This window comes from Diaporthe amygdali, assembly GCF_026229845.1.
Source record: "Diaporthe amygdali strain CAA958 chromosome Unknown NODE_1_length_4327563_cov_65_473760, whole genome shotgun sequence".
Lineage (NCBI taxonomy): Eukaryota > Fungi > Ascomycota > Sordariomycetes > Diaporthales > Diaporthaceae > Diaporthe > Diaporthe amygdali.
The window spans coordinates 903,353-931,330 of NW_026517021.1; the positions used below are offsets into that span (position 1 = coordinate 903,353).

Below are 27,978 nucleotides of genomic sequence, written 5' to 3' on the forward strand. Positions count from 1 at the left end.
GCAAGCTCTCTCGGATCCGAATTCGCGGGGCTAGTCTCCGGTTGGACAGTCCAGGAGTGTTGGACCGCACGATATCGACTACCAAAAATTGTTTCTAAAATCATCTCATCGATCTAAAGTGAAATACTCACTTACCCTATCACTGGCTTGAGTGTGCAAAATGAATCAAAACCAGGCTGCTGGAATTTGGGCAGGCTTGCAGAGGCTGTACCGAAATGTAAGCAAATAAGACTTCACACAGTGAGGTTACGATGGAGCTGATTGATGAGAGGATGATTAGAAAGTCTTTCCGAGCTCATCATACCATGAAGTGGCCACAACAACAGGTTCAGATTCTGATGATGAGCTGCCCGTCGCCAAAGAAGGCCGCATCCGTCCAATGCGGCATGTCAAGCCCTACAGGGCCATGATTGTCTCATTTCTGATTGGCTTCGCCTTCGCCATTTCAGTCGGCGGCATTTTGGTCTATCTCACAGCGATTGATCGGTGGGAAAATGCAAATGACAATTGCGTTGTCTCACACCCAGCCCCGAGTCCAAGCCCAGCGGCGAGCATCTTCAAGCCAACAAAGCTCAACCCAGCGCCGAGCAAAGATCCGACTCAAAGCGTGCCAGTAAATTACAGTCGGAATTGGGCTGGCGTTGCCTTGTCTTCGCCACCGCCGGACTCATCACGCTTTGCAGCTACTCTGGCCACCATCACGCTCCCCCGACATCCTCTCCTTGCCCACAACACGAGTGGCCCCCGAGTTGAGCCATGGAGTGCTTCAGTATGGGTCGGCCTTGATGGCGAGTCCAGCAAGCAGGCTATTCTGCAAACCGGCGTGGACATGCTATTGTACCCGTCCGGCGCCGTGAGCTGTACGTGTTGCACCAACCCTACTAAATTCCGTCTGTCTTTACACGATTAGAATTTGATAGATACCCATTTTGTACTGGGCTTATGGGCCGGTATCTAACTTGTGTTAGACAAAGCATGGTACGAGTGGTGGCCCGACAGGACGCGGCCATTCCCTCTCGAGCACGCCCTGGAGCCAGGAGACACTCTCGATCTGGAAGTGGTCATGTATAATGGGACGCACGGCAAGGCGACTGTGCGCAATCGAAACAAGAATGAGACGATTGACCAGTTCCTCAACGCCCCGACAAGCTCTGCCCAGTTGAAGGGCCTGAATGCGGAATGGATCATGGAGGACTTTTGGCTGGTTGAGGACGGCAAGAATGTGCCACTGGTAGATTTCGACCAGTTCGAGATGGTTAACTGCCGTGCATATACTGACACGCAGAAAATGGTCACTGCGGCAGAAGGTCAGGTCTATTGGATGAAGCAGGATGCTTTACTTCGGACTCAGGTGGCTGTTGAGGACACAACGGTGTCATTCTTTTACGTACAGTGACTTCACACGAATGAAGGTTGGGATATTTGGAAGTCAATTGCTCCACCCAAAAATTTACTATTACACGTGCCGATGTTTTGTATCACCACTTTGAGGTTGCCGCGTCCCCAATTCTAATTTCTCCTATTCGATGCATTATTGCATGATAAAATCAACAAGCTCGCTGGTCTGGTCGAAGAAGTCCTCTGTAGGGAGGGAAGATGATAGCCTTGCAAAAAAGCCATGTGCCACTGCAAATAAGGTGCGTGCATCACGCGGAGCCATGCGTGGGCCGCGTTGATATTCGACCGCCAGTCTGCACAACGCTAACGTGGGCAAGTAAAGGAGTATTCTGTAAGATTACACCGCCGACGTGTGAGCGTAGAACAACCATAAAGTCACGACTTGGTCCAAATAGCTCATTTCATGGACTTACCGGTCATACATCAGATCCTCAATCTTGTGACTGGCAGCAAAGATCTGCTTGATGGATGCGACCACCTTGTCGACGTGCGACCATGTGCAAACAGGTTGCGAAGACGTTAAATTTGATTCGGTTGAAACTTCCGATGATGTCGGCAAGCTCAAAATAGCCAAGTTTGCTTCTTGGTACTGGTACAGAGTGCATACTGCAATGTGTCTGCTCTCCTGTATAGGAGACGCAGTAGGCCGATCGCGCAGCAATTGACCAGCTTTTGGCACTGAGCTGTACCATTCTTCTAATTCCTTAGGAAGCTTCGATATGTCCAATTCCAGCTTGCTATCCAAAGATTGATGCGAATTGCGGACTGCGGCGATAGTGGAGCATATCCTTGCATACCGGCATTGTGAGTGAAGCCACAGCTTTGAGTCATCGATTGGACTGGTCTGGTCGTCTGCTGCACGGCCTGGTGGATCATACTGAAGAACTGCTTCTGGCAACATCTATGATGAGAACAGCGGAATCATCAGCGATGGTGGCTTCTACTTGCATAATCAGTGCATGCAGAATGAGAGTCACTAACGGGAAATGTCTTCCACCTCATTGCGTAGACCTTGTCAATGCAGGAAACAACCCAACAAGCAGACTTGACACGCACCATAACCTGGTGCGTGCAGCTATCTCTGAGGACGGAGCTTGAGTGCAGATTCATGGACTGAATGAGAGACACGGCTTGGCCTAGGAGCCTCGGCACGATAGACAGGCCGAGCTTGTGGGCGAGTTGAAGCTTGTTCTCCATTATCAGCAAAGGTATTCTTTCTGATTCACCTCATATCTGCATTTTGTAGTCATATGGAACATCAGGATCAAAGTCTTGTGCTGGGCTTACCATGGTAACGATGGCCTAGAGCATGATTTTGATTAGGCGAGGAGAGTTTCCTGAAGTGCAACTATTCATGGATCACTTACGCAGAACTTAGGTATTGAGTCGTCCTCCAAAGTGATGTGTCTTTCCATCTCGAGGACTGTCGCCATCAGACCAAGTACGGTTGTTTCATCATGGCCAGGGCTCAAAAGCGACCCCCAGACAGCTAGAATGCTGACGAGAAACACACCCAGGGTCTGCTGAGGTGACTCTGGGGTTTCTAATGGTGTTGGGGCCTGGGCGATAATAGAACGGATAATGTAAAGAACTTCAGAATAATCGAGGTATTCTTTGACGCTTGATAACGACGTTCATGGTCAGTCACGAATGTTATCGAGAAGTCCCATCTGATTAACATACCCCCACGGTTCATCAAAACATCCTATTACAAGATCTCATTAGTACTGTTTTCAATTCTGGAAAGTACGAAGCAATTTGTGTGGTATATATTGGGTTGCTAATACTCACGTCCAACAAACTTCTCTAATGGCAGGCTCTGGAGGTTGATTGGGGTAAAGCCTGGGGACATGGCATTGGTTTTGCTCTGTGACAGCCAACTAATCGGAAACCCTGTCTGGCATTTCCTTGACAAAAGCCTTGTGATCAATTGGCTGAAAGCATGGCGGCGGACACTATCCATTCCAGAATCATTGAGTCCCAATATCAAATCAGATACGCATGCATTCTGCGAAGCAACACTTTCTGGGGAATTGGGTAAGGCCGGGAATAGAGCGGATAGCCATTTCACCTGTCCGTCGCAAATCAATTGGATACTCTGACAAGGCCAAAATTGGCGCGCAGAATTCCCTCTAGAACGCTTCCGTGGACTGAGAGGCGCCTCTTCGTCAATAAGTGACGACTGGTCTCCCCTATGGCTCGAATTAAGTTCAACGCTGGTCCATTTCTGTTCTATCTGTGCTGTGGCAACCGCTGGACTCGATGCCTTGGTGAATAGGGCGTCCAGTAAGGTGAGACCGTTGCCCGCAAGTTCTTCTTGGCTGTGTCGATGGACTTCTTCGTCCTGATTTTCGACACCAAGGAAAGCTGCAACAACAAGTCAATATCAAATTGCATGAAGGAGTCTTTTTCGCCATCTCACCCTGTGGTGACAAAAATATGGCGCCAGTATCAACGTCGTTTCGGTCCGGGGCAGCACTCTGGAGCCGATGAAGGTGGTGTGAGTCAGCGAGTCCTTCAAAGGTCCCTCCCAGGGCAGGATCGATATCAAAAAATGACTCGATCCTGTTCAGATCTCCAGTGGTTTCAGCGAGGTTCCCCAGGTCACTGTTCCATTCGCTGAAGTTGGATTCCCTGACAGGTGCAGTTCCTGGCCGAGGAGAGTCAAAATCAACTTGTGACTGGGAACGGCTGTGACCATGGCTGGCTGCTTTTGTGACCTGGTAGTCACAGTGTGCACGATTTCTCTGTCAGGAGGGCATTAGGTTAGTGATATAGCAGTTCACATGTAGTAAAAAACATGATTTGAGAGCCTGTTCAAACCTTGCAGAACGCGCAAGGACGTTCGCCGTTGCCTGAAAAGTTGTAAATCAATATTAGTCTGATGGCGGTGGCCTAGGAGCTTGGCAAGTGGCGTACTCACACCTCACTTTCTTCTGACGACACAGCTGGCAGGCTCCCTGCCGCCTGGTGATCTTGGGCTTTTCATAATCTTGCTGGTTTGATGGCATTCTCATGGGGCTGCTTAACGCTTCGTACGTGAAGCTGCACGTTGAGAACACAAACACGAGGTAAACGAGTTCGAGATATAACAGATCGAAATTTGTTTCCGCAACAGGCGAAACTCGCCATCAGCGAGCCTAACAATGTCTTGCTTGCTCATAGGCAGGGGCTGACATTCAAAATACATGTGTATACCACGTTAGCTAAGCGGCATACGGTATGTGCCGAGGGCCGCAGAGCACCACCCTGGCAGAGCACCCGTGGATGCCAAGGTGTGTCCCTGACTTTTTCTATGTAGTCCAATCAAGGTGCATAATCAGCATGCATTTGGCCCCTACTGGTGTGATCCCACACTAAATTCGGCCGGCTGGAAGAGATTATTTTAACGGTTAAATACCAGTATCCATGATTCACTACCCACAACTCCTTTTCCCTTTTCCCTTCCCTTGAATAGACATTGTGTAGCATTTGGAGTGATCTGGATGTCTGAAAGTGCCATGCATATTTCAGCTGTCAAAACGCTTCCGAGCATTATCATCAAATCCCCATCAATGATTCCAAAGGGATAAGAGCGGGGTTTCTGCGGCTCCGTATTCCATTCAATTGTCTTTTCCCCTGCTCTCCTGACAAGGTAAGCAAGCGAGACGACTAATGCACGCCACACAAGGTTCAAAATCCTACAGTCTCTCAATCTGGCAACTAGATGAGATCCCGCAAGATGGTCCTTTTGGGAGGCAATCCTTATATCAGCCCAGAGCCCCGCTGCAGCATTGGATTGCTCACCTGATTACGAGCTAGGCTGCTCTAACACCCGCGGGTCCTGCGGCCGCCTTGGTGTTAGCACTGAGCCTTCCTTCGGGCTCCACCTAACAGCCAGCCGGCCCAGATCCTTCGAGGTTCCGGGTCTAACTCACCTTGTGTGGCGGTCCGGACCGGATCGCCCAATTGTACAACGCCGTACTCTCTTTGCATTTATGCCACAGGGCGTTTCCGTCAATCACAAAGCGTTCTTCGGAAACAATTGCTTTGGGGTGTAAGGTTGTATCGGCGTGGCAAAGGATTCCCTATGCAACGTGTTAGCGAGCGGAGACACAGTCGACAAGGGAACGTGGGGGCGGTCTGGAAGGCATCTACACACCTGGCGGACGTAGTCAAAACAGGATCCTATGCGCTCGTACTCTGAGCCTGGTCCGCGCCATGCGGTGAAGGCCTCGACTTCGTCCCAGGATCCTGCCAAGGCGATAAGTCGGCTGCGAATGTCCCGAAGGCACTTCAGCTGGTGGAACATGGCGACATTGGCCCAGAAGTGGAATCCACTGGTCAAGTTCGTAGCGAGAACGACGCCATTGTTGGGCACAATGGTGTCCCACAGTTGGTCGGATTCGTCATTCCAGCCGCCGTAGCTGTCATTGTTCAGCTGGATTTGCCATGTCAGCGCTTGTTCCGGAATATTTGTATCCCGTGTCACTGGCAGAGGCGGCCCTAGGAAGGACAGTACGGCAAAGATAGCTGCCGTGATAATAACACACGGAAGGTAAATAGCGTTGAAAGAAGCCATGGCAAGTCAAGAATCGGCCCTGGTTACGAGCAAACTTATGGAATGGAGGAATCGTGCCCTTTAAACAAGGTTTGCTAATTAAATCTCTTAAACGTACTGGCCTCCGGAGAAGATCCATGGCTCCCGGCCCGTAGGGCTGGTCCGGATCTCCATTATCCGAAGGATGTTTAATCTCCTACCTCCAATGCTCTATACCTCAGAACGTCAGGTGTAGCTCGCATGCTCGCGAAACCGCGTTTACTTGTCACAAATTTGAATTCTTTTTAGCGCTCAGTGGTCTGACAGGTGGCATCTTCCAATGCTCAGATGTCGTCCACAAAAATGGGATATACACCACTGGCGCTAGATTCTTCGACTGACAAGTCCAAGATCAACTTGAAAGCATGCCTTAGTATTGTTTTCACTGCAATATCCTTGATTCTAGGGTTTATTTTCCATCGACAATGGGACAGAGACATCTCTCAGTCTCCCATAGACCTCCCACCACGGCTCTACACCTTCACAGAACACCCAAACTTGCGCGAATTCGACGAGGAGACTCTTAGGATATGGCAGACTCTGGTGCCACAGAATTGGTGGGAGACAAGCATGGCCGAATGGCAGAATGAAGCTGGCCAAGAGGTCACCAGGGCGATAGACATGGTGCACATGATACACTGCTTGACGAATATTCGCGAAATCTTCACCGAACTTACCACCAACCAATCGTTCCATGACGACTACAATGCCGAAGTCCCTGAGTCCATCGTCCGTCGTTATCACCTTGGCCACTGTTTTGACACCATTCGTCAGGTAAAGCTATCTCCACTTTGGTAATGATATTAACTTCTGATCTGATCATGGTGCTGACTTCATCACAGGACATAATATGTGCTGCGGACGCCACTTTGGAGCCTTTGGGTGGAGACTACATAGACCCCAGCGGCTTTGGAGTCGAACATATATGTCGAGACTGGCGGGTCATTTGGAAACTGGCTGGGCTCCAGGAGATTTGAATGTTGTGTAGTCACAGGATAAATAGAACACAACACACGGGTCCCGCCAATAAGCCGAAGACCACAGCGGCGTCTAGAAATGCGTGAAGATGACTACAACAAGGTGGTTTGCCATGATGGATGGTATACTGATGAAATATGGCTCACAACCCGCTTTTATGGAAGTCAGGTATGTACTCCTTAATTGTTGTTGAGTGTCATGTAAGCTGTCACCCAATTTCCAGATCGATGTAAGTAGTTCAACCTGATGTGCGATACCTGATGGTCCCCTGCGTCTGTAATTGATTGAAGTCAAGGTATGTCTGATCGACGAGATATACAAAAAGAACAGCTCAATGCTTCAAGGCACAGAAAAGTTTTCAGTGAGCAAGTCATGCAACGTCATTGATTGAGCGCTAGTTACATGAACCTATAGTGCCACATTTTCAACGAAGTCCTGTGTGGCTATATGGATCCAGGAGATGCCTCTACACTATTCCGAGAGAGGCGTGCTCCCGCCACGCCTTCCACCATGTCATTCCAAAGCCCATTCCTTTCTTCTCCTAAGCTCAGCCTGTTATGGCCCTTCGACTGGTTGGATAATAAGGCACCTCCAACAACCTCACCGGTCGCCGATATACCCCAAAAACCAGGTTGGACCAAGAGTGTATCTCTTACTCCTTGGCAACATTGGCCTTGGCCTCCTCCTCGGGGTATGCGATGAGGTAGGCTCGCTTGGCGACGTCGCTCTCCTCCTCAGGGTAGGCAATCAAATAAGCCCGCTTGGAGACATCAGCTCCCTCCTCCTCGGGGTACGCAATGAGGTAAGCCCTCTTGGAAACCTCAGCACCTTCCTCCTTAGGGTACGCAATCAAGTATGAGCGTTTGGAGACTTCGGCCCCATTCTCCTCCGGATAGGCAATGAGATAGGATCGCTTGGAAACCTCAGATCCTTCCTCCTCAGGGTAGGCAATAAGGTAAGCCCTCTTGGAAACCTCAGCACCTTCCTCCTCAGGGTAGGCAATAAGGTAAGCCCTCTTGGAGACCTCACCCCCCTCTTCCTCGGGGTAGGCGATAAGGTACGACCGCTTCTCAGCTTCAGCACCACCCTCTTCAGGGTAAGCAATCAAGTAAGATCTACTATTAGGTTCGTAAATGAGACTCCAGCATGATGTTAATCTTTGTCGTACTCACCGGTCATTCAGCACGGGGGCGGCAAGAGCCCCGACTGAGAGCAAGGCTGCAATGAAAGCTTTGATCTGCATTTTGAAAGCTGAGGTGGTGACTTGCTGGGAATAGTTTGACAAGGGGCTTACTCTGATACTGTGTGAAATTTGGACTTCGTGGCAAAGTTCAGCTTAGAATATCTTTGTCTTTACAGAAGATATACTCATGATTTAGCTGTCAGTTTGGCTATAGAGCAGCCTTGCGCCATCGAACACCGCACGAGACCGACCGCCCGGACCGGGATGATCCTTCGTAGTCATTACACAACTTGACAGTATGCAGTACTGCTGTCTAGAACACATGCATTGGCAGGTACCAAGAAAATCAGGGACTGTGACAAATCCGGAAAACTTGAAAATGTCCTACACCAACTGAGCGTTGTGATTCATCCGGGCTTTGCTCCGAACCCGGAGCAGGTTTCGGATGTGGAGATTTCATCCGGCCTAGAGCCCTAGACACCTATGGGTTGAGATAATACTAGTCTTCAAGTACTCCGGTCCGTATCTCTAACTTTCCGGACATCAGCCTGAACCGGGAAGGAATTGGCTCCTGCGGGGACGAGCCACCTTAGCATAGGTCCACCTCAGCAGTTGGGCTTCAGTCACCAAATTAGTAGCTCCTTGTTTTCTCAAGCCATCTATGGTTTCTGTCCTGCTGGTAGTTTCTTACCGTGGACCATAGAGAGACTCTGAAAATGACATCGCCATCACGAACAAGCATGGCTATTCCTCGCCACGCAGCCGACAACCCCTTACTTGGCGAGGAAGGAGAGAAACAGCCAGTAGCACGCTGGAGACGTCGTACAAAATGGTCGTATCTAAAAGACTGTCTTGACTCATTTCGAGCCTATGCATTGTACTCTGTGCTTGTTTCGATGGTTGTTTGCCAGTCGTTCCTTGCCTGGAAGTTATCCCATGTTACGCCAATAACAGAACCTTTAGGCGAGGTTCACGGCCTGGTTCCTAATACTTGTAGGTCCAGAATCACATCAGTCTTAATATTTTGGATATGATGACTGACTGCATTTTGCCATTAGATGGACCACGGACAATTAAATTCACGACGACCTGGGAGCAAGGGCGTCTCGCCATGAATGAGACAGACCCGGGATGGACAGATATTATGCCAGGTATGCTTTAGACATTTCAACTCATATGTTCAGTTTACTCATTAGCTCTGACTGATTGATATGGGGCCAGTGGGTAGCGGTTTTGTCGTCGTCAAAGACTGGGAGAAGCATCAGGAAACGCTGCCGCCACCCATGAAGACGCACGGCGACGACGTCTTCTCTGTCGCAGTGTTTCATCAGCTTCACTGCCTTCACTTCATGCTCAAGGAGTTCAATGTGCTTTACAAGGAAAGCAGCGCACATTCTCGTCGGGACGGGGCTCACCATGGCCATGGAGACCATGCTCACGAAGGTCATGGTCCTGGATCAGAGGCATACAAGCATATGAGCCACTGTTTCGACTATCTCAGATCTTCTTTAATGTGTTGCGGGGACTCGGCTTTGGAGGGCCAAGCTGCCGGCCTCGAGGAGGCAGGTACACTTGGGGTTGGCTCGTACCATGTATGTAAGAATTATGATGCGATCCGGTCATGGGCAGGAACATCAAGGGCGTCCAACATGGAAGGTTTTAGTGATTAAGAGGAAATTTCTAAAAATCAATACCATTAAAATCGTTCATAAGAAAAGTGTTCATTTTGCTCTTCGTAAGACGCAAAGTACTTGTCCTGAAATCTTCCAAACGGATTTGATTTCCGGCAACGAGTGTGGCAACGAAAGTGGAATATTCTTTGTTGATTTTCTCGATCTCAATCCTGTCTCTAATTTGGTACTTCTATACTGAGGCCTTTTTGAAATATTCTAGCTTGCATGCAAGTGGCAACTTCACTATTCTGCTTCGATATGACGAACATAGTTTTTACACTCATGCGTCTTATTGTCACTCTCTATCTATAACGCCTTGTAGCACTCAGCAGAGCCTGTCAACACCACCGTCTCGTCTGGGTGTTGCCGTATTTCAGGACTATTGAAATATGTCACTCTCTCCATGCAGTGATTCATGTGCTCATGATCCAGTAGTAGAAACCCCAGACCAACATCCCTTCTCACACTATTCCTGATCAGCGACCTCAACGAGAACTCGCAGTGACGAAAGTGGTAATCATCAACCGTATACAAGACTTTGCGTCCACCTGTTCGGCCGGCAAACACATCAGCCTGCGATATGGGCTGAGTTCGGTTCTCGTCCAGGTACCACCCGAAGTCAGGCAGCTTAAGAAACTCTGCCAATAGGTCCGGATCGCTGCATTCTTTATGGATCCAGCCTCCGGCGACGGGGTCTAGTACACATCCGCGCTCTCGCGCACCGCTGGGATCCTTAAGGCCATTGCAGTAGGAGCTGTTGTAGAGCAGACCGAAGTGTGGTGCATCGAGGTGGGCTCCGGAGACATAAGATGGCCTCGAATTGGGGAAAAGAATGTGTCCTGCCCGTGCGAGCTCGCCTGTAGCTCTGAAGGCGAGGATGATGGAGCTAGCCCAGCTGACAAAGAAGACTAAAAGACATGTGGCCCCAAGTACATTTCTGACATGAGATATTTTTGACTGCTTTGTGGTTTGGTGATGTGAAGGAGTGAGTGTGCCGTCGTCGCTGGAAAGGTCCAGGTCGCTGAGAGGGGCTTTTTCGTACGAAGAACGACTGTCTCGAAACCAAGCCATGATTGGGGTAGAGCAAGAAAACAGCAATGCTTGAAAGGTATGTGGGCGATGATCTGCCACGACCAAAAAAACCCACTGAGGGAGTCAAGTCGGCGACTGGTGAGGTGAGAGGCTTATTGGCAGCTATGCAAACTCGACAAGTCCAATGCCGGTTAATTCTGTCCATTCCTAGGTGGAAAAACTGACTTGAAAGGATACTCCAGGAGTTGGCGGGCGGTCCGGTTGGGGGGCCGGACTTCGGACCTAGCGAAGGTGGACGGGCCTTGTTCCGGACCAGTTTCTAGCAGCAAGCTACCCATACGCCACATCTTGATTCTGCGCACTGCCACAGGATAGTTCTTATGGCAATTTGGACCCATGGACTGCATGAATTTGGATTTATTTAGCTAAGTTTTTGCTTCACAAATCTCGTTAGTCCGACAATGCCACCGCCAGCCTGGATTGATCCCACTTGAGAAGTTTCTCAAAGTCTCGGCACGTATGCTCGGATTGCCAAATAGGAGTTCCTTTCCAGCTTTCGGTGTCAAAAGTATATGCCAAAGGTGTTAAATCTGAATGGCATTGAATTGACTGGCGTAGATGCTCCAGACAATGATCTAGAGGTCCAAATCAGTAAAAAGCCCAATTGTTTTGTTAAAAGGACAAGGCTTTGTCTACTCATGTGGGTGAAATAGAAGGGAGTCTCTTTCCCGGGAAAGTAATGATGTGCGTAGACTGCTTTCCTCAACTGGTTCACGCAGTGAAGAGAGTGTATGACATCGATGCTGGTTGGGGTCGATTAGCAATATAGCTCTTGCATCTTCGTCGACCACTTGCTTAACGCCTGCCTACCTCACGCGGTACATTGTCTCTGAGCCAGGGTCGTGCATGGTTTCCACGTAATCACCACCCTTCGTTCGAGTCTCGTCCCTGGTAAGCACGAGTTCGATTGCTTGTTGGCGAACACAAATGTTAATTTGAATTCGAGACTGGTCGTCATTGTTTCTCCCCAAATCCTTTTACTCACCTGCTTCAAGCTCTTCCCAATTTTCCTCAATTTCCTTGGAGGGCTCCCCAACGTATTGCTTTCTGGAACCGCTGGTGTTGAGGAAAAGTTCGCCATCGGAATGCCTATCAACGCCACCTGTGAAGACAACTTTTTTGAGCGTGATCGATTCGGTTGGTAGACCTTGAAGAATGCAGTTTAGCTGGAATTCCATCCACGTGGTCGCCTGGAGAGCGCTATATCTTAATCAACTTACTCAGATCGGTCACGAATCCTGTTTCATAATTTGAACTTTTGTATGTCCTCCGTTGGATCTGAATCGCGATTATGTGGTTTACAATGATAATGATCAGAAGGACTGCAGTCAACAAAGCCCAGAAAAGGCGCTCCCATCGGGACACAGCTGACACTGTTTTCCCATTCTCGACAGGCGAGCCATCGTTCGAGTCCACCTCGTCGGCCCCCTGAACCTTTTCATACGACAACAGATGTGCCCGTGGCCAAGGATAGCCCTTCGGCAACAATTTAGAGGATTTTTCCCTAGAGAAAGCCCACATCTCGAGGAAAGTCGCGGACAAAGGAATGACAGGAACTCGATTGGGTTGCAATCACGGCTTTGGGTCCTTGGTTGTTGGTCTTTTCGCCGAATGGTACACAAAAAATCGTGGGACTAGTTTGCCAACTTTCTCCCCCAATCATGGTGGGGTGAACGTGCTGTTGCTGCAAACTTGCGAAGGAGTGTCATCCAGGATGTGCTTAGGCGTGGCCGGAACAGCGGTGTCCGGGCTCTCGGACCAGTTCCGGCGGCCAACCCGCCACCATGCCTGCCATTCCTTCTCAACCACAGTTCGGATCAATCGCATTTGCTCATCCTGCGGCTTTGTTGACAACGCAACGCCTATGAATTTTGTGCATTGTCACAATAAACCCGGTCACCAATCTAGGACTTCATTTGTTGTGTTGGATAGACGAACGATCAAGTCTAACAGACAAATAGCCCCTTGACAACGAGGAGCCCGCTTTTTACACCTCAATAGGTGAAAATGGATGATGCTGAGGTCAAGTTGTTGAAGAGACTGTCATCCGCCACGTCCTTTAGCTCTGAGCCTGAACCTCGCTTCACGAGTAGAAGGAAAGTTGGCAGGCCAATAAGCCTTGTTCACCTTGCCCTGGAGTCCAGCATTCTTTTGGTACTCATTGCAGTCCTTGTCCTGCTCATTCGTGGCCCTGTGGCGCCGCGGATGGTCAAGAATGATTTTAAAAATCGGAAAGCTGGAATTGATTTAAGCGGCATCGTTCCTGCAGGTAAGTCGGATCAGGAGTACAACTTCAGGATTATTGAATGGAATTAGACTTTGACAACAATTGATGACAGATGTCAGCACCAGGACGATGATCAAGCCATGGGAGCCTCATGTATTCCAAATTGAACCGGCAGCCTTTACAGACCCAGGCCTGCTCAATCGCACCGTGAATACGTGGAGGTCAATGGGTACCTGTCAGTAGACATCAATAGCTCCGAATCGTATCTCCGTTTTGCTTTCTACTGACATCTTTCACATAGTGTTCGTTCAAGCCTCCTCGTATGATGGGCAAGGACGTGAGAAACCTCTTCCCCTAGATCTGTTTGAGGTGTCCGCATTCCACCAAATACATTGTCTGGTAAGTAAAGCATCATTTCATGGGACATTCCCCTTTTGAAACGAATTACCTACGAGCGCGCTACTGACTCTTGTCTTTTTGTCATGCTTACAGTCAGCCATTCTTGAAGACTACGGTAACCTGGCCCAAGGCAAAGCAGTCCCGCAGCTCCCCGGCAGCATGAAATTAGAGCACTTGACATGGGCCGAACACAGTGCACACTGTTTCAACTATGTATTTGATGCTATCAGGTGCTTTGCGGATAGCACTGCTGAAGGGGGGAGTCCCGGTGAGCCAACCGTTGTGCATCGAACCGCAGCTCACGTTTGCAATGATTTCGATGCGCTACTTGCATGGAGTCGACAGCCAGAACAGCAGATGCCGGATTCGGTTCGCCCAGTAGATTAATATCAGATAGATAATACTGGCTTGGTACCTGATTCTCGAAGCTCTGACAGTTCTTGCGCCGCATCTTCTCGCTCCTCGCCACTACAACCACTGCCGGGATGTCTGCCATGATTGGAACAGGAATTCATCAGCTGCGTCTGTGATAAACTGAGAGAAGTCAAAATCTGGCAGGAGTCCATCGACTGGCTCCGCCAGAGACTCAGTCACTGTTCCCGTCTCGACATCCAGCGTGTTGTTCTTCGTGTTCTGATAAGTAGGGAGGCCCGTGTCGAATGCTATATGAAGTCCTTACTCAGTCTCAATCCCTACTATGCAACGTTCGACAATAATAACGTGAAACCACGGTGGCACGTACTCATGGAATCAAAAACTTCCAAGAAGCGCAACAGACACTTGCAAGCTTTTTGACTCATCAGACTATTGCGTCCGATGAGCCGGAGGCTGTCGAGGCTGTCGTTCAGAAGCGATCGCACCTCTGTCGCATTGAGGCCTTGCTCAGCTGCATCGTGTTGAACATCTGCAAGGTAAACTAGGAAGCCAAAGGCATGGAGTGAGACTGTAAAAGCTACGAAAGAGTGTCGTCAGATAGCGCTTGCTTGTGGTCGTTTGAAAACAATAAGACCTACTAGAATAATTGCAAATAAACCAAATAGCGTTGCAGTCTATAAAAGACCCCCCGAATGAATGTAAGCCTTGTATAGTGTTTTGAAGCTTTTTTGCAACCTCAAAGTCGCCCTGGAGAACCTGTTTTGCAGTCTCATGGAGAACGGAAGATGATTGCTTTCGTGTCTCATCTAAAACCATAGTCAGCACAGGGGCGTTGATGAGAAGCTGCGTGACGTAGTAATGTATGGTAAGAATGATGCTCCATCTGTTTGAATCCCATGACTCCGGTAGCCACACTGCCATGTTGACGTCCTGCAGGAGTTGCAGCGAGTGATCTAGATTCTGGCACCACTCATCCAATTGCATTGCCAGGTTCAGCCTCTTGGTTATAACTTCCCTCGGGGCAAGTCGACTCAAGCCATCGATGTTGCAATCGTACAATAGCTCCAGTGCCGTGCCTCGAATTGCATGAAGACGGCTGGCTTGAGTTTAGTAACGACGCACGTAGACAAGGGCCTGACATACTGACACAAGGCTTCTAAAATACTTAGGGCAACTTGAAAGTTTCATTAATGACCTCTTTGGGGTTACTGTCGAAGTAAAGTCTAAATCTTCTGGCAGGTCAAACCGGATGTACTGAGGTGGTATTAAGAAAGGTCGGCCCAGAAATGCTGCAAGAAGCCTTTGTCGACTTTCAGCCAGCCAGTCAATGAAGTTACAGGCCTTGGGAGGACTCACCTGTCCTGGTTTACAACGCAGTACCACAAAAGTCGATGAGTCTGGCCCTCAGCGGCGTTTTCATAATACGACGGCGAGTGAAGACCTAGCTGAAAAGCGGCTTTGACGGCCAAGCTGTGGGTAGTCCAGCTCTCTATAGACCGCTGATGATTCTGTTGAAAGACTGACAGGAGTAACAGAATTTGTACTTCCAGTTCTATTAGTCGTGAACTTCAAACTGATTTGTGAATCGGACCAGCAGCGTACCTATCTCGATGCTTGCGCTTTGGACTGTGTGCATATCCAAGAGATCTGTAGATTGATTATAGAACAGGATACATTTCGAGTTCGGCAGAGTTGCAGAGGCATGCGCCAGAACGATGTTCACAAGAGCGTATGCGGTACGCGGGATGCCTCTGAACTCATCTCTGGAGCAGTCCTTCCAGTATCTGAGGAAAGATGGCTCATCAACGCAAGGAATGGCGGCCCCGACTGTGGCGAAGAACCTCTCCGACAAAGTCAGAAGCTCGGAATTAGCCGGCAGTGATTGGGTGTCATGCGGTGATGTCTTTCGGGGCTCTGAAAGTGTCCCTTCGGGCTGTGAACGCTCTGCACTATCCTGGACTCGGCTGATTGCAGGCAAGTGTGACGTTGGATGGCGCTTGGCGAGCTGCGAGAAACCTTTTGACACTTCTCGAAAGAGAGCATGGTTCGAACTGGAGCCTTCAATACGGTCAGAGCTTCAGGAAACATGGTTAATATTGGGAAGGCATACCAAAAAAGCCGATATCACTCGCTGGTGCTTCATCAAATGCGCCCGAAGCCAGTGCGTCTACGCCGATGAGATCACCCTCGGTGACCGCCGTACTGCTTCGACGCTCTTTGGAACGGCTGCCGGTGGTTACAGGCGATGAGCTGGTTTCAGAAGTCTGCGTCATGCCTTCTCCATCCTCCGAACGCTGCGCCTTTAGCTGCGCTTCGAGTTCAGCTACTTTTCGAAGGAGTGCTTCTCTTGGCCTTCGAATAGTCAGTCGTACATGTGGATATATCAGCACGCTGGGGAATATTTACAGCTGTCTGTTGCTCTCTGGGAGTGGTTCATAAATGCATCTAACACGGAGTTCTTGACAAGAAGAACAAGCGGGTCTGCTGCCATCACACTGGGTTTTGGGGCGTCATTGGTCAGTGGAGCACCTCTGGAAGTATCAATGACGGATGGAATACAACACTCACGCGGCTTTTCCTTTTCCTGCAGTTCGTACAAGCTAAAGATACCCGAGGCCGCTTCAGAGGGTGCCGGCGAAGTGACATCTTGGGAAATAGTGACAGTGGCTGTTCAAAACAAAGGGAAACGCCAGATCAAATTATACCTGTCCTGAGTGGAAACACGCGTCGTCATCTGGTCCTCCCCACGTGGCCCTCAGTTCAATTGCTTGGAGTTGGAGAAGCCGGGTCGCCGGCAAGTCTAATTTGCGGCCGTACCGTTCTCGCGCCGCGGTGCCCGCCTCAGAAGAACAGGCACGTTTAAACTATTTCCTGGCATCAGTGCCCCGGAGGTCGACAATGCACCGCCGATCAGCCAGACTGAAAAATTCACAAATCTAGGTTAAGGCGATATCACCAGTCCTTGATTGAATGCTATGAGGGTCGCTTCTTTCAAAACACAGATCCATTGCTAGAGCCTCTACTGCTAATTCATAACCGGCATTTCAAATTACGCCGCGTGCCTTCTCTTCGCTTTCACCATCAAAGGCCCTTCTAAATCACTGATGCCGACGCTGATGAGCGGCGGAAGAATGCCCCTGTAATCACCACGCGACACGGAGTCTCTTTCATCCTCGTCTGCTAGACAGAAGTCGAACTCCCTTAATAGAGTGCTCGCCAACTTGTAGATGTTAGTCTGAGCCACCGTCTTGCCGATGCATTGCCGCCCGCCTAGGCCAAAATGCATTAAATACCTCGCTCTCTTAGCGAACTCTGGCTGCTCCCATCGGTTCGGATCGAACACGTTATGGTCGGCGCCCCAAATCTTGGGGTCGTGGTGGAATGCATGGTTGCTAACTGCAACTGAGGTCTAGGTCTTATGTCAGTCCCGAACAGTACGTCCAGACACGACGAGGGGGAAAGAAAAAAGACAAGTAAGGCAGTAAAAAAGTCACTCACTCCTTGTTCGATATGCTCCCCCGCAATGACAATGCCCTCAGGCGCCATGACTCGCCGAGCCAACGGCATAGTGAAGACCGGAGTGAGGCGAAAGTTCTCCTTGACACATTGGCGAAGAAAAGGCAGCAACGCTTCTACTTCAGTGACTGAATATGCCACCTTTTCAGAGCCCAGATTTGGAAGCTCACTTTCCACCTCATCCACGCATTTCTTCATAGTGTCTGGATTATGAAGTAGGTTCCAGAATAACAGTGTTGTCGTTGCACTAGTCGTGTGTGTCCCCGCGATGCTTTTCATGCCCTTCAAGTCAGCTAGGAGTTGCGAATTGACAGAATGCCAAGTTCAAGAACTTACATGAATCCAAACGCCTCCGTTTCTAAATCCGTCTGAGTGAGGTTCTCCCCAGTGTCTGGATCTTTTGCGAGGATGAGATTGGTCAGGATGTCTTTTCTCTGCTCATCCTTATCCTGCAACTTCGCCTCTTGCAGCGCCGCCATTCTCCGCTTAACGCAGCGGGAAGCCAAAGTGGCACAAGCCGCCCTACCTTTGAAAAGGGTTTGTAGGCCCTTATGAGGTACCTTTGGTAGCCACTTCTTCAGTGTAAAAGTCATCGCGGGCCATGCTCCAGTGACGGCAGCGAGTAGACTATGCTCAATGACTGGTGGAACCAGGGACTCATCGTCCGCGACTTGGATTCCAAAAGATTGACTAAAAGCCAGCTCTCCAAGCACATCAACAGTGTAATACTGCAAAAGCTTTTTGAGGTTAAACGATTCCCCTGCATCAGCATATGCTGCGATCTTCTTTCGCAGGATCACAACATTCTCATCCAGATATTTCTCCATCTCCTTGACATAACTAATGGCGAAGCTGTGCGACATGTGACGTCTACGGATGGAGTGTTTCTATCAATGTCTTAGCATGGTCCTGATGCCTGACCCGATCAAGATATTTACCTCTTCATCTCTCATCCCGAACACGTTGGGATGAGCGGCTCCGAACGCATCGTAATACTCGGTCTTGGGCATCATTCGCCCTCCTTTCTGGTAGATGGAGGGAATCGCGTCCTCGGCTGTGACGCTGAGTTTGTCCGGACCATAGCGAACAAATTGGCCGTACTTGGCGTGCAAATCTGTCAAATTGTATGGTTGTCTGAGCGACAAGAACTGGTGTACTTGCCACAAGTCGGTCACAGAAGCCAGGAATGGACCTGGGAATCGAGCCAGTGGGTGAAAATAAACCTGATACACAACGTAGCCTACGATTCCCAGAAAAAAGCAGACGGCGACTGCTGGCAGTGCCCTGCCAGGGCTTGATACAATTTGCTCGAGAACTGACACCATGTTTGGTATTGGTAGCTAAAGACCTTGTCCAAGAAGCAAATCCCACAGCTTGACTTCCTTTTAAGCTTCCCTATAAGAGTGCGGTTCATCATCACCATGGTCTGTCACTGTGACCAATCGGCTTGTACTATTCCGATTGGCTGGTTTCAGTCGCAGCCGACGAGTGTTACTAGGCGTTGTCCCGCGCGTGCCGACGAGTCGAGCTGGGTGAAAACTCAATTTTGGCTTTCGGCCGTTGCAAAATAGCCGAGACTTTCCCTGTCGGTCGTACAGCTGCACTTACGGCTTCTCCTGTACACGTATGTGGAGAGCCACGCAGAGAGCACAGCGGCACCTACTCCAACACCGGGGTCACTACACCCGATTGGGTGACACCAATATGGGAGGAGGGAGAAGTCGTGTTTCCCTCTGCTTACTAACGTTGTCTAATGGCAATTATCGTTGTTCCTCGACGTGACTCGTGGGCTTCGACCCCATTTGCGTGCGGCCGACGAGAGGGCGTCTCGGGCTCTCTGGTACAATCTGAATCAAGCTGTCCTATACAATCTAGCAGTTGCTACAAAATGTATCAAATTAGGGGTTTCTAGGCGATTATGGCTCCTACTAACGTAAAAAAATATCCATTAACAGTCTGTTTGTGCTCATGCCTGCCTTGAGCCAAGCTTAGCATTGTTGGTTGGCTACGGAAGGCAGAATTCCGCTGAAACGCATCGTACTCTTTGCATGTGTGATCCTTATGCCACTCGATGTTGTGGATGTAGGAGAATTAACGTTGGCAAGTTTGACAGTGGGCTATTGGCTGCTGAGAGCCAAGAGGATCTATTTGTGACTTCCCACAGCCGACTAGGCATCATACCAGATCGGAGACACCACTGCCAATGTTTGGATGAATAAGCATTGGCATCTGCAAAATGTCATCTTTTGAAACCAGTTCCAATGTATGAAGCGTCGTTGAGAGCATTGGCTTGCCTTCCGAATTTCTCATCATTCATGTAACAGCAGAGCTCGTCCATTCCGAAATTATCCGGGCACTGAGGGCAAGCGATGCAATGAGATGGGGGCATCTCAAACTGGCCATTCGTGTAAGAAGTCACGCGCTCGTGACAGGTTGGCTGGGCATACGAGTACTTGAGAGTCAAGGGCTGTGACGGAAATTTGTCGACCGACTTCAGCTCAGCATAGAGGACACATCCGCTGAGATTCATTTCCAGGAATCCAATGACGAAAGAACTGCCGGAGAGACCTGTGTGGAAAGGAGGTTTTCTCAGAAGCGTTGTTTTTGAAATGGGGCACATCTTGTGATGTGGTCAAGATTGCAGCGCTTGCAATCTTTTTTTTTTCGACCTTGAGCCTGGGATCGAGAAGCCAAGTCTCAATGTTCATTAAATATTTTGATACACAGACACCTTTAACTTTAGGCAATCATTTAGACCTTCCTTCAGACAACAACGAAATAGAACGAAAACAATCTTATTTACCAATGTGTTCCTGTCGCTGTGTTGATGCTGCCATTCACGAGGCACGGTACAAAGTTCAAAAACATCGACGAGATCGACTTCCTAATGCCAAAAAAGAGCGTAAGCCCTTCAGGTCCTAGTAGGAGCCAACACTCTCGTGGACACTGTCCTAGGAGGTCGGCTTGCTGATCTCTCCTCACAGAGGAATATGCGAGGCAGACGAGGAGGGGGCAAGCCATGGATGCCATATTCCCCACCGAGGATGACATGGGTACCAATGAACCAACTGGTGCCGGTAAACTCCCGCCAAATGAGCCCCCATGGCTTATATCAAGCAGGGCGGTCAACATTGAGCAGCTGGCCGCATAACTGCTGCGGGCCTTTTCTGTGTTCGCTAGAGCCATACCTAGTGGCGGCCTCGAGTTCATACGGGCAGTCCGTTTGTACGGGTACATGATGCACGAAGCACAGTTGACATACGCCCTCGATCTTGAGAGAGCAGCCAGCTCATATGATGAGGTTTACAACAACCAGAATGATATGAAGACTGTGAACACCGACACGGGAAAGCCAGTGTGGATCGCGCGATTGATGAGGAACATGGCCGAAGATGATCTTCGCAGGTATTTGTACAGAATTGCGTGATAGAACCGGCGTCGCGATCCGAAAGTTGGGATGGCTTGACTGAGACTAAAATTCAGCGCGGGTCTGTCCAGACAGTAGTCAAGTCGACGGTGGCAGTGGGCTGGGCGTTGAACAGACGAAATCCGCCTGCCAGAGCGAACGCATTCTACATCATGGCTCAAAGCCTCGAGAAATGACTGCAATGACAAGGTGCTGACACTATTGGGCCATGTATGAGCAGGGCACTATACAGCAAAGATGATGGTAACATGTTGACATGGAGGGCTTCGTCAGGTACACAACAATTAGCACCCAAACTTCCAAGCGTGTCGTTTGATTTGAGACCGAAAAGCTCCTTCATCGAAAACGGTGGGGTAAAATGTGTACATTGATATCCTTCAATATAAGTAGCGAACAAGCAACGAAAGTGGGACACAACTAGTAGTTCAGTCATTCCCCCACGCTGACAGGTTGTGCTCTCCTAGAACAGGACGAGAGATGTTGGTTGCAGTTGTCCGGTGAGTTGACTTCGGTGACTCACCGCCTTCCGAAAGCGCACACAGTATTCTGCCACTTTCGCCCCCAGATCCAAGGCTCAATTATTTTTGGAGCGATCGATGCAACTTTCGCCTCCAAGCCCATCCCGCACCACACTCATCACCTCTCCGCAAACCACTACATACTGCCAGTTTTGCGCGCGCACCCATAACACAGAGAAGACAGGCAAGATGTCAGATGACGAGGAAATCTCCGTCTACGACGAGGTCGAGATCGAGGACATGACGTACGACGAGACCCTCCAGACCTACCACTACCCGTGCCCCTGCGGCGACCGCTTCGAGATCGCCCTGGCCGACCTGCAGGACGAGTCCACCGACATCGCCGTGTGCCCCAGCTGCAGCCTGATGATACGGGTCATCTATGAGGTGGTGAGTCACTCGCCCGTGTTGCTGTTGCCCGCTTTCTCCAAGGGCAGGCGCAGCGGAGCACACAACAACAGTCTCGCAGAGTGTGCGCGCGTGTGTGCTTGATGCTGCCGCAGATGGCTGACAACGTCTTTGTATGACAGGATAATCTCCCCAAGCCGGACGAACCAGAACCTGACCCCGAGCCTGCCGCCGACGAGAAGCCGGCGCAAGTCCCCGTCGCCGCCTGAAGGAAACGCGCTCAATCCACGGCCCTGCCCCTGGTGGGGACTTGTATAGTGCCTAATTACCGGGGAATTACAAGGCATAAGGTTGGTCGCAATGACCATGGAAACACACGCCCTGAGTTGGCAATCCAGTCATACGAGCCGCGAGCGCAGCATACACATGCGAAACGGTGCAGCCGCAGCGGTGTTTGAGGCTGGGGGTGTACCGCGCCCGAAGCTACGGCGGTGGTGCCAGACGAGACGGACGCGCCAACCTCCGGTCCGACGTGACATCCGCCCCTGGAGAACGTACGGCGCCGCGGGTTGAAGGGCGTCTGCGACCAACAGGAGGACAAGAAAGGGGCCAGGACCTCGGCAGATGGCAGGGGAACTATTTGCAAGATGTTCAGGGGTTCCGTCTGTACCAGAGTAACTCGTCCCCCTGGAGATCTGTTTCCAAGGGGATGGTGTTCACGGCGCCGAGGGGTCGTTGGAATGGAGGCATGCGGTTACACACCCGTGCCCTGACCCGGATGCGGAACAGTGTCTCGAACAACTGGCCTGGAAAGTGTTGTCTCGGGGATGGAAGGGTTCAGATGCAATGCTATTCTTTCTCAGATCCTGTCTAGATTAAGCATTATTCTTCCTGAGGGGGTTTGCCCCGAGTAGAAGTTCAATCCTCCCTGCTCCAGATGCGGCCAAATTAGCCTTTCCGCTTTTCCCAACTCCAAAACCCATGATCCCGAAAACAAAAACCGCGGGCGTCGCACATGAGCCGTGTTGGGGTATGTCTGAATGATAGTCCGAAAAAAGAGAAAAAATTGCAGATCCCATCAAGCCATGCCCGATAAAAACTCCCCATGATGATGCATGCGTGCGCAAAAAGGTATCGTCGTCGTTAAAATCCGTCCCCAAAATCCGTGAAGTCGTGATGCCAGAAAGTTGTCAAAATGAAAGTACGAAATTGAAAATCCAAGTGCTCGTTGCCAAGAACGAGTGATAGAAATAGAATGGCCCCTCGAAAAGGCTTTGATCAGCAAGGCGCCAATCCATCGCCCGCGGCTGGCACGGGGTCTGTGAGCATGAATGCGCCTGCACGCAGGCTTGCCGGTGCTCAGAGCAGGCACAGTGACAGCGCGAAGAAGATGACGAGCCCCAGCATGCTGCTATCGCTAGACAGGCCCTCGCCCCCGGCGGCGGCGGCGCTGCTGGACTGGGCGCCGGGCGAGGACGAGGAGGTGGCCGTCGCGGCGCTTGTGCCGCCGGGCGCCGTTGTTGATGAGGCCAACGCGGTGTTGGAAGAGGTGGTAGTGCCGTTGCCCGGTGAGACGGTCAGGGTCATGGTGAAGCTTGCTGGGCTGACGGTCGATGCCGACGTGCTGGGGAGGGACCAGTTCGTGCTGGTGGATGAGCAGTTGGAGGCCTGGGCGACTGCGGATGCGCTTGGGGGGCTGTCGTCTTTTGCTGAGGCTATGGTGGCGGCGCCCAGGGCGGCGAGCAGGTTGGAGGGGCGCATCTGGATTTGGTGGGGAGGTAGATAGATAGGCAAAGAGATAAGGATGATTTGGAGCTGTGTATTGCTGTGGTGACTGCAGAGCGCCGGCGCAAGTCTGACAGCTTGATGCTTTTCTTTTGCGACGACGATGCGTGCGGGAGTGGAAGTGGTGGTGATGGCTGAGGGTGGATAGGTTGGTCTCCCCGGTCTAGATATCTATCTCGAGCAGTGCTGGACAAGTTGCAGCATGTAGATGGATCGAGAGACTAAGTGGGTGCCTGAGTGACTGGCTTGGATGGCTGACTCCTCCCTCCAGGGGACCAAGATGGGCAGATGGGGAGGCTTTTCAATCCTCGTCTGCCCTGGCCTGCGATGTGGAGAGAAGACGGAAACAAACAGACCGGGATGCAGCACCTTGACGTCGGTGACACTCGGCTCGTCAGGCAAGGGCCAGAGTCCAGAGTCCAGACGACTGAGCCGAATGAAGGGCAGGTGGACATGTGGAGCAAGGCGGCGAGGTGAGGGAACGCAGGCAAAAAAAGGCAAGCAGCCGGGGCCCGTCCAATGTCCAATGCGAACCAGCCCAGATTCAGTCAGATTGAGCTCGACCCTCCTTGTGGAGCCCCGAATTGGGATAAGGGTGGTTGGAATAATAAGGCCGAGCCCCTGGATTGCCCTCTCACGAGAACGTACAAAGAAGGGCAGTCAGACCGGAAAGATGGTTTGCTTTCTCTCTCTCGGTGAGGAGGATGGACGCTGGAGGTGAGTTGAGGTGAGTTTGAGGTTAGCAAGACTGTCTGACAGTATGTATAGTATATGCAGTGTTTGGAGTACGTAGGACCAGCATCATATCTGTGACATGACATGCTGCTGATTGTGTGTGTGTGTGTGTGTGTGAGCACGCGAGAGGGGCAACGAGCAGGATGATGAGATAGCTCTAGCTCCTCCAGACACAGATTACTGCTAGCCAGACCCAGACCAACACTACCAGACTATCAGCTAGCAAGCGAGCAAACAAGGGTGGCAGCAGCAGTTCGTTGCAACCTCGAAATAGCACCCCTGGTTCTAGCCTATCAATCGGGCCACGACATTGATTTGTTACTGTCTACACTGTACCTGTGTACGTACTGCTCACACTTGCAGGGGCGAGCGAGAGGAAGGCGAGGAAAATGACAGGACCAGGACCAGGACGGGACGTGGGCAAGGTCGGGACGGACATTGAGTTGGGGGCACGGAGCAGGATAAGGGCAGAGCTTGGCCAAAAGGGCCGTTGGAAATGCCTCACCAAAAGACGGTGAATGACTGGGGGGGAAGAATTCCCATTGTGCGCTGTTCTAACAGACAAGCAAACAAGCGAGCAGTCGGCTCGAGCGAGGTGTTTTCTTTCTCCCGCGAATAAACAACAACAGATAGTCACTCGGTAGCTCTCGGCAGTGACAGGTTGATCGTGGGGCTGGGACGTGTATTGCGAAAGCGAAACTCAAAACCGGCAGGCCACGCACGTAAGCATGCAAGGCGTTTCGTCCTACTGCTCACCTGAACTACAATGCCACAGAAGGAATGCCTGGCTGACAGACAATCTGACAATGCGCAGCGATGTTTCCCGCACGCCGAGGGCAGATCATCACCAGCGACAGGGGGGTCCTACATCCCATCTCACATCTGCTTGATGTCATTTGGCCCGCTGCATTCCTGCACAATGCACGCAACCTTCTGCACGAGCAGACGGGGGTAAGCTGCAACCTGTTGCTCGGGCAGTCTAGTCGGGTCAACAGCAGCAGAAACTCTGCGCCCCTCCCTCCTGGCAGTTGTGCAGCCAATCGACGCGACGACTCGGTGTTTTCCCACGTCGGCAAAAGTGGGAAAGCGAAGGGGCCAGCTGCAGCTAAGTGTGGTGATGCAGGGTTGGCAGCTGAAGTCGATCCCTCCATGATTATCAAGCAGACCGGCAGACAGGCAGGGCCAACAAAAAGACTGGGGAGCCGATCAAGGAAAGAGAAAAAAAGCCGTTGAAGAGAAAAAGTCATGCACGCTATGATTGGGCGGGCAGGAAACCTGAGGGTTGCCCCCCACGTACCGTGCTCCGCTGGCCAAGGTTTTCTCCCTCCAGGTCTGCACCCATCTCTGCTGAGTGTACTGCCACGATCGAGATCCAGTTCTTTTCTCCTCCCGTCAGCCACACATCGGATGTGTGGCGATGTAGATACATGCGCCTGCTCTCACTTGACTTCTCCTTCCTGATCTACTCCTCAAGTTGCCGGCACAGGACGAGCAAAGCCACCTCAGCGATGCGCTCCAAGCCGAGGGACCTGTGGGTTTCATGGTCCTCACGCCCCAGGATCATCGAAGGACGACCCGTCAGGCAGTGAGGTCTGGTGTAGAACCATTGGCTACCTCCTCGCCCTGCGCATACCCAGGCAACTTCCCCGACTCGATCGTCCACTTGAAGCAGGCTATTTTTGTTGAGGCGCAGACTCCACGTATGTTGCGTTACATGCATCCTATCGTCGACTATAGACAGCTGCTTTCAGATCGCCCAGCACCTCGCTGTGCCTGCCAAGGTGTAGCCATCGCTAGGTGTGCAACCGTTCGGTGTTCAGTGCCCCTCAGGATGAGGTGAAGAGTCCCGACTCCCTGCGGACATGATTGTTGGGGAACTCATATGGTCACACGTAGGACAACCTCCTCCGGCCCGCCTGCTGGGCGGAGTTGCCTGGATATGAAGGGAACTGCTTGTGGCAATGTTTGATGCTCGCTGTAAGGAGCCGACCTGTGTTTGGACTGGCGCACAATTACAGCTCAGAAGATCGCGAAAGTCAGGCATGATCTTGGGTGGCATGGCAGGACAGCTTCAACAAGAGTGTGTCCCTTTGACTGCTGAGATGGTCTAAACACACATTCTGGAGCACGGGGGCTTCGTCAAGCGACTGCAGCGATTATTGGGATCTTCAGGATGCATCAGAGCCAACAGTCCCTTATGGCTCCCTCATCCGTGGAAGTTATCCCTTGCTCTTTCCGCGAGGCCTGGCTCTGCCAACACCCTGAGCCCCAGCATGGCCATTCCTTTGGCAGACTCCAGCGCGGCACGATGTCCCTCCTCTGTCGACGCTGCACTGGCAAAGTTGCGTGAGTGGACTGCGACGCCTGGCTCTGTGGGAATACCGAATATCCCGTGGAAGCTTGGTACGACGTGCGAGACGTTGCCTATCATTGTTGGGATCAGTACGGGGTGAAGTGAAGAATTCCGCAGAAGGGTGGCTGCTTACCCATATCCGTTCCAGCCGCTGAGGGCTTGTCGTCCATGAAAAGGATGTCTCGTCCTAGTCCTTTCATCTCCTCGATATACGCATTGCAGAGTGCAGCGTTGACTCTCAGCTCCATATACGGCGGCTGTCTAGGTCTACCAGTCAGCTTCACTCGGCAAGCGTGCAGCGCGCATGGTGAACGGCGACTAACTCTGTGAAATCCACGGTACAGCCAGACGCCAGCGCAGATGCTCTGCAGCAGTTCTTCACCCGCTCAAACAGTGCATCGACACCCGACACATCCGGGCTCCGCACCGCCCACGCCATCCGGGTGTAGTCAGGGATGATGTTCGGGACCCTGCCGCCGTCCTCAATCACCCCCTGCACCCTCTCCTCGGGGCGGATCTGCTGCCGCAGCATCGATATGGTGGTGTACGCGCCAACGGCAGCGTCCAGCGCGTTCACGCCATTCCACGGCTCCTGGCCCGCATGCGCATTGCGCCCATGGAACTCTACCTTGAGCCTCTGCAACGCTGTCGACCTGAATCCGGCCGTCCCGCTCCAGCCCTCTTTGATCTGCCCCAGCGGCAGCGCGTGGCTCATTATAGCCGCCCAGACGCCTTCATTCTCGTCTCCCCCCGCCTGGGCAGCAGGGAACGCGCCCGCCTTGATGAGCTTGGCCTTCCCGCCGCCGCCCTCCTCGGCCGGCGTTCCTAGCAGCCGCACGCGGCCCGCAACGCCGAGGTCCAAGAGCGCCTTCGCAGCCCCCGCAAACGCGGCTACCGACGCTGTGGCGATGAGATTGTGCCCGCAGCCGTGGCCTATGCCGGGGAGGGCGTCGTACTCGGCGCAGAAGACGACGAGACGGCCGCCTGAGCCGGCCTCGGCCGAGAAGGATGTGGCTAGACCGTAGGCGTGGCGGGTGACTGTGAAGCCGTGCGCCTCGAGAAAGGCTGTGATGGTGTCATGGGCGTAGACCTCCTCGTAGCAGATTTCTGGGTGTGAGTGGATGGCTTGGTTCAAATTCCGTAGGTCATCATTGAGGGAGTCGAGCGTCGACGAGATGATGGCTCTGGCGCGTGTGAGCTCGGGGGAGTTACTCTGCCATTGTTCCTCGCTGAGTCCATGTCTCTCGTTCGTGATGATTGCCATGGTTGAGGTGCCTACTTTGTAGACTTCGGTATTTCCTCGTATTTTCGAGATCTTCTAAGGGTCTCAGTCCTGTACCGCACTAACTCGGAAGCAAAATCCCTTCGAATGATGGGGTGTGTAATGAAATA

At 51.4% G+C, this 27,978-nt stretch overlaps 12 protein-coding genes across 12 annotated transcripts; 5 read left to right on the plus strand and 7 right to left on the minus strand.

The window, feature by feature from the left end:
* Positions 1–160: 160 nt before the first annotated feature.
* J7T55_005842 (spergillopepsin) lies at positions 161–1,396 on the plus strand (the record flags this gene model as incomplete). The annotated part of the gene is made up of 3 exons (XM_053137759.1): positions 161–217; positions 281–860; positions 969–1,396. The coding sequence occupies 3 exons, from the start codon at positions 161–163 to the stop codon at positions 1,394–1,396; spliced, it is 1,065 nt and encodes a 354-aa protein (XP_053000613.1).
* Positions 1,397–1,646: 250 nt separating this feature from the next.
* On the minus strand, positions 1,647–6,077 carry J7T55_005843 (uncharacterized protein; the record flags this gene model as incomplete). The annotated part of the gene is made up of 14 exons (XM_053137770.1): positions 1,647–1,701; positions 1,812–2,299; positions 2,380–2,583; positions 2,686–2,700; positions 2,766–3,018; positions 3,082–3,103; positions 3,190–3,765; positions 3,821–4,145; positions 4,222–4,253; positions 4,322–4,443; positions 4,515–4,570; positions 5,316–5,465; positions 5,540–5,818; positions 6,057–6,077. The coding sequence occupies 14 exons, from the start codon at positions 6,075–6,077 to the stop codon at positions 1,647–1,649; spliced, it is 2,598 nt and encodes an 865-aa protein (XP_053000614.1).
* Positions 6,078–6,280: 203 nt separating this feature from the next.
* On the plus strand, positions 6,281–6,954 carry J7T55_005844 (uncharacterized protein; the record flags this gene model as incomplete). Its single annotated transcript, XM_053137781.1, has 2 exons — positions 6,281–6,751; positions 6,820–6,954. 2 exons carry the CDS (start codon positions 6,281–6,283, stop codon positions 6,952–6,954), a joined length of 606 nt encoding a protein of 201 aa, XP_053000615.1.
* Positions 6,955–7,607: 653 nt separating this feature from the next.
* On the minus strand, positions 7,608–8,198 carry J7T55_005845 (uncharacterized protein; the record flags this gene model as incomplete). Its single annotated transcript, XM_053137792.1, has 2 exons — positions 7,608–8,070; positions 8,128–8,198. The coding sequence occupies 2 exons, from the start codon at positions 8,196–8,198 to the stop codon at positions 7,608–7,610; spliced, it is 534 nt and encodes a 177-aa protein (XP_053000616.1).
* A 680-nt stretch (positions 8,199–8,878) lies between these two features.
* Positions 8,879–9,808, plus strand: J7T55_005846 (uncharacterized protein; the record flags this gene model as incomplete). Its single annotated transcript, XM_053137803.1, has 4 exons — positions 8,879–8,960; positions 9,102–9,131; positions 9,197–9,289; positions 9,360–9,808. 4 exons carry the CDS (start codon positions 8,879–8,881, stop codon positions 9,806–9,808), a joined length of 654 nt encoding a protein of 217 aa, XP_053000617.1.
* Positions 9,809–10,117: 309 nt separating this feature from the next.
* On the minus strand, positions 10,118–12,424 carry J7T55_005847 (uncharacterized protein; the record flags this gene model as incomplete). Its single annotated transcript, XM_053137814.1, has 6 exons — positions 10,118–10,862; positions 11,069–11,125; positions 11,611–11,646; positions 11,714–11,813; positions 11,889–12,050; positions 12,124–12,424. 6 exons carry the CDS (start codon positions 12,422–12,424, stop codon positions 10,118–10,120), a joined length of 1,401 nt encoding a protein of 466 aa, XP_053000618.1.
* A 486-nt stretch (positions 12,425–12,910) lies between these two features.
* Positions 12,911–13,916, plus strand: J7T55_005848 (Oxidase ustYa; the record flags this gene model as incomplete). Its single annotated transcript, XM_053137825.1, has 4 exons — positions 12,911–13,172; positions 13,243–13,365; positions 13,432–13,529; positions 13,623–13,916. 4 exons carry the CDS (start codon positions 12,911–12,913, stop codon positions 13,914–13,916), a joined length of 777 nt encoding a protein of 258 aa, XP_053000619.1.
* Positions 13,917–13,997: 81 nt separating this feature from the next.
* J7T55_005849 (isotrichodermin C-15 hydroxylase) lies at positions 13,998–18,745 on the minus strand (the record flags this gene model as incomplete). The annotated part of the gene is made up of 11 exons (XM_053137836.1): positions 13,998–14,191; positions 14,272–14,481; positions 14,543–15,000; positions 15,261–15,423; positions 15,507–15,962; positions 16,015–16,227; positions 16,473–16,571; positions 17,007–17,313; positions 17,403–17,691; positions 17,757–18,307; positions 18,359–18,745. 11 exons carry the CDS (start codon positions 18,743–18,745, stop codon positions 13,998–14,000), a joined length of 3,327 nt encoding a protein of 1,108 aa, XP_053000620.1.
* Positions 18,746–19,659: 914 nt separating this feature from the next.
* Positions 19,660–20,040, minus strand: J7T55_005850 (uncharacterized protein; the record flags this gene model as incomplete). Its single annotated transcript, XM_053137847.1, has 1 exon — positions 19,660–20,040. One exon carries the CDS (start codon positions 20,038–20,040, stop codon positions 19,660–19,662), a length of 381 nt encoding a protein of 126 aa, XP_053000621.1.
* A 1,514-nt stretch (positions 20,041–21,554) lies between these two features.
* Positions 21,555–21,982, plus strand: J7T55_005851 (diphthamide biosynthesis protein 3; the record flags this gene model as incomplete). The annotated part of the gene is made up of 2 exons (XM_053137858.1): positions 21,555–21,755; positions 21,896–21,982. 2 exons carry the CDS (start codon positions 21,555–21,557, stop codon positions 21,980–21,982), a joined length of 288 nt encoding a protein of 95 aa, XP_053000622.1.
* A 1,090-nt stretch (positions 21,983–23,072) lies between these two features.
* J7T55_005852 (uncharacterized protein) lies at positions 23,073–23,474 on the minus strand (the record flags this gene model as incomplete). The annotated part of the gene is made up of 1 exon (XM_053137870.1): positions 23,073–23,474. The coding sequence occupies one exon, from the start codon at positions 23,472–23,474 to the stop codon at positions 23,073–23,075; it is 402 nt and encodes a 133-aa protein (XP_053000623.1).
* A 2,965-nt stretch (positions 23,475–26,439) lies between these two features.
* Positions 26,440–27,850, minus strand: J7T55_005853 (uncharacterized protein; the record flags this gene model as incomplete). Its single annotated transcript, XM_053137881.1, has 3 exons — positions 26,440–26,657; positions 26,720–26,847; positions 26,910–27,850. 3 exons carry the CDS (start codon positions 27,848–27,850, stop codon positions 26,440–26,442), a joined length of 1,287 nt encoding a protein of 428 aa, XP_053000624.1.
* Between the last annotated feature and the right edge of the window lie 128 nt (positions 27,851–27,978).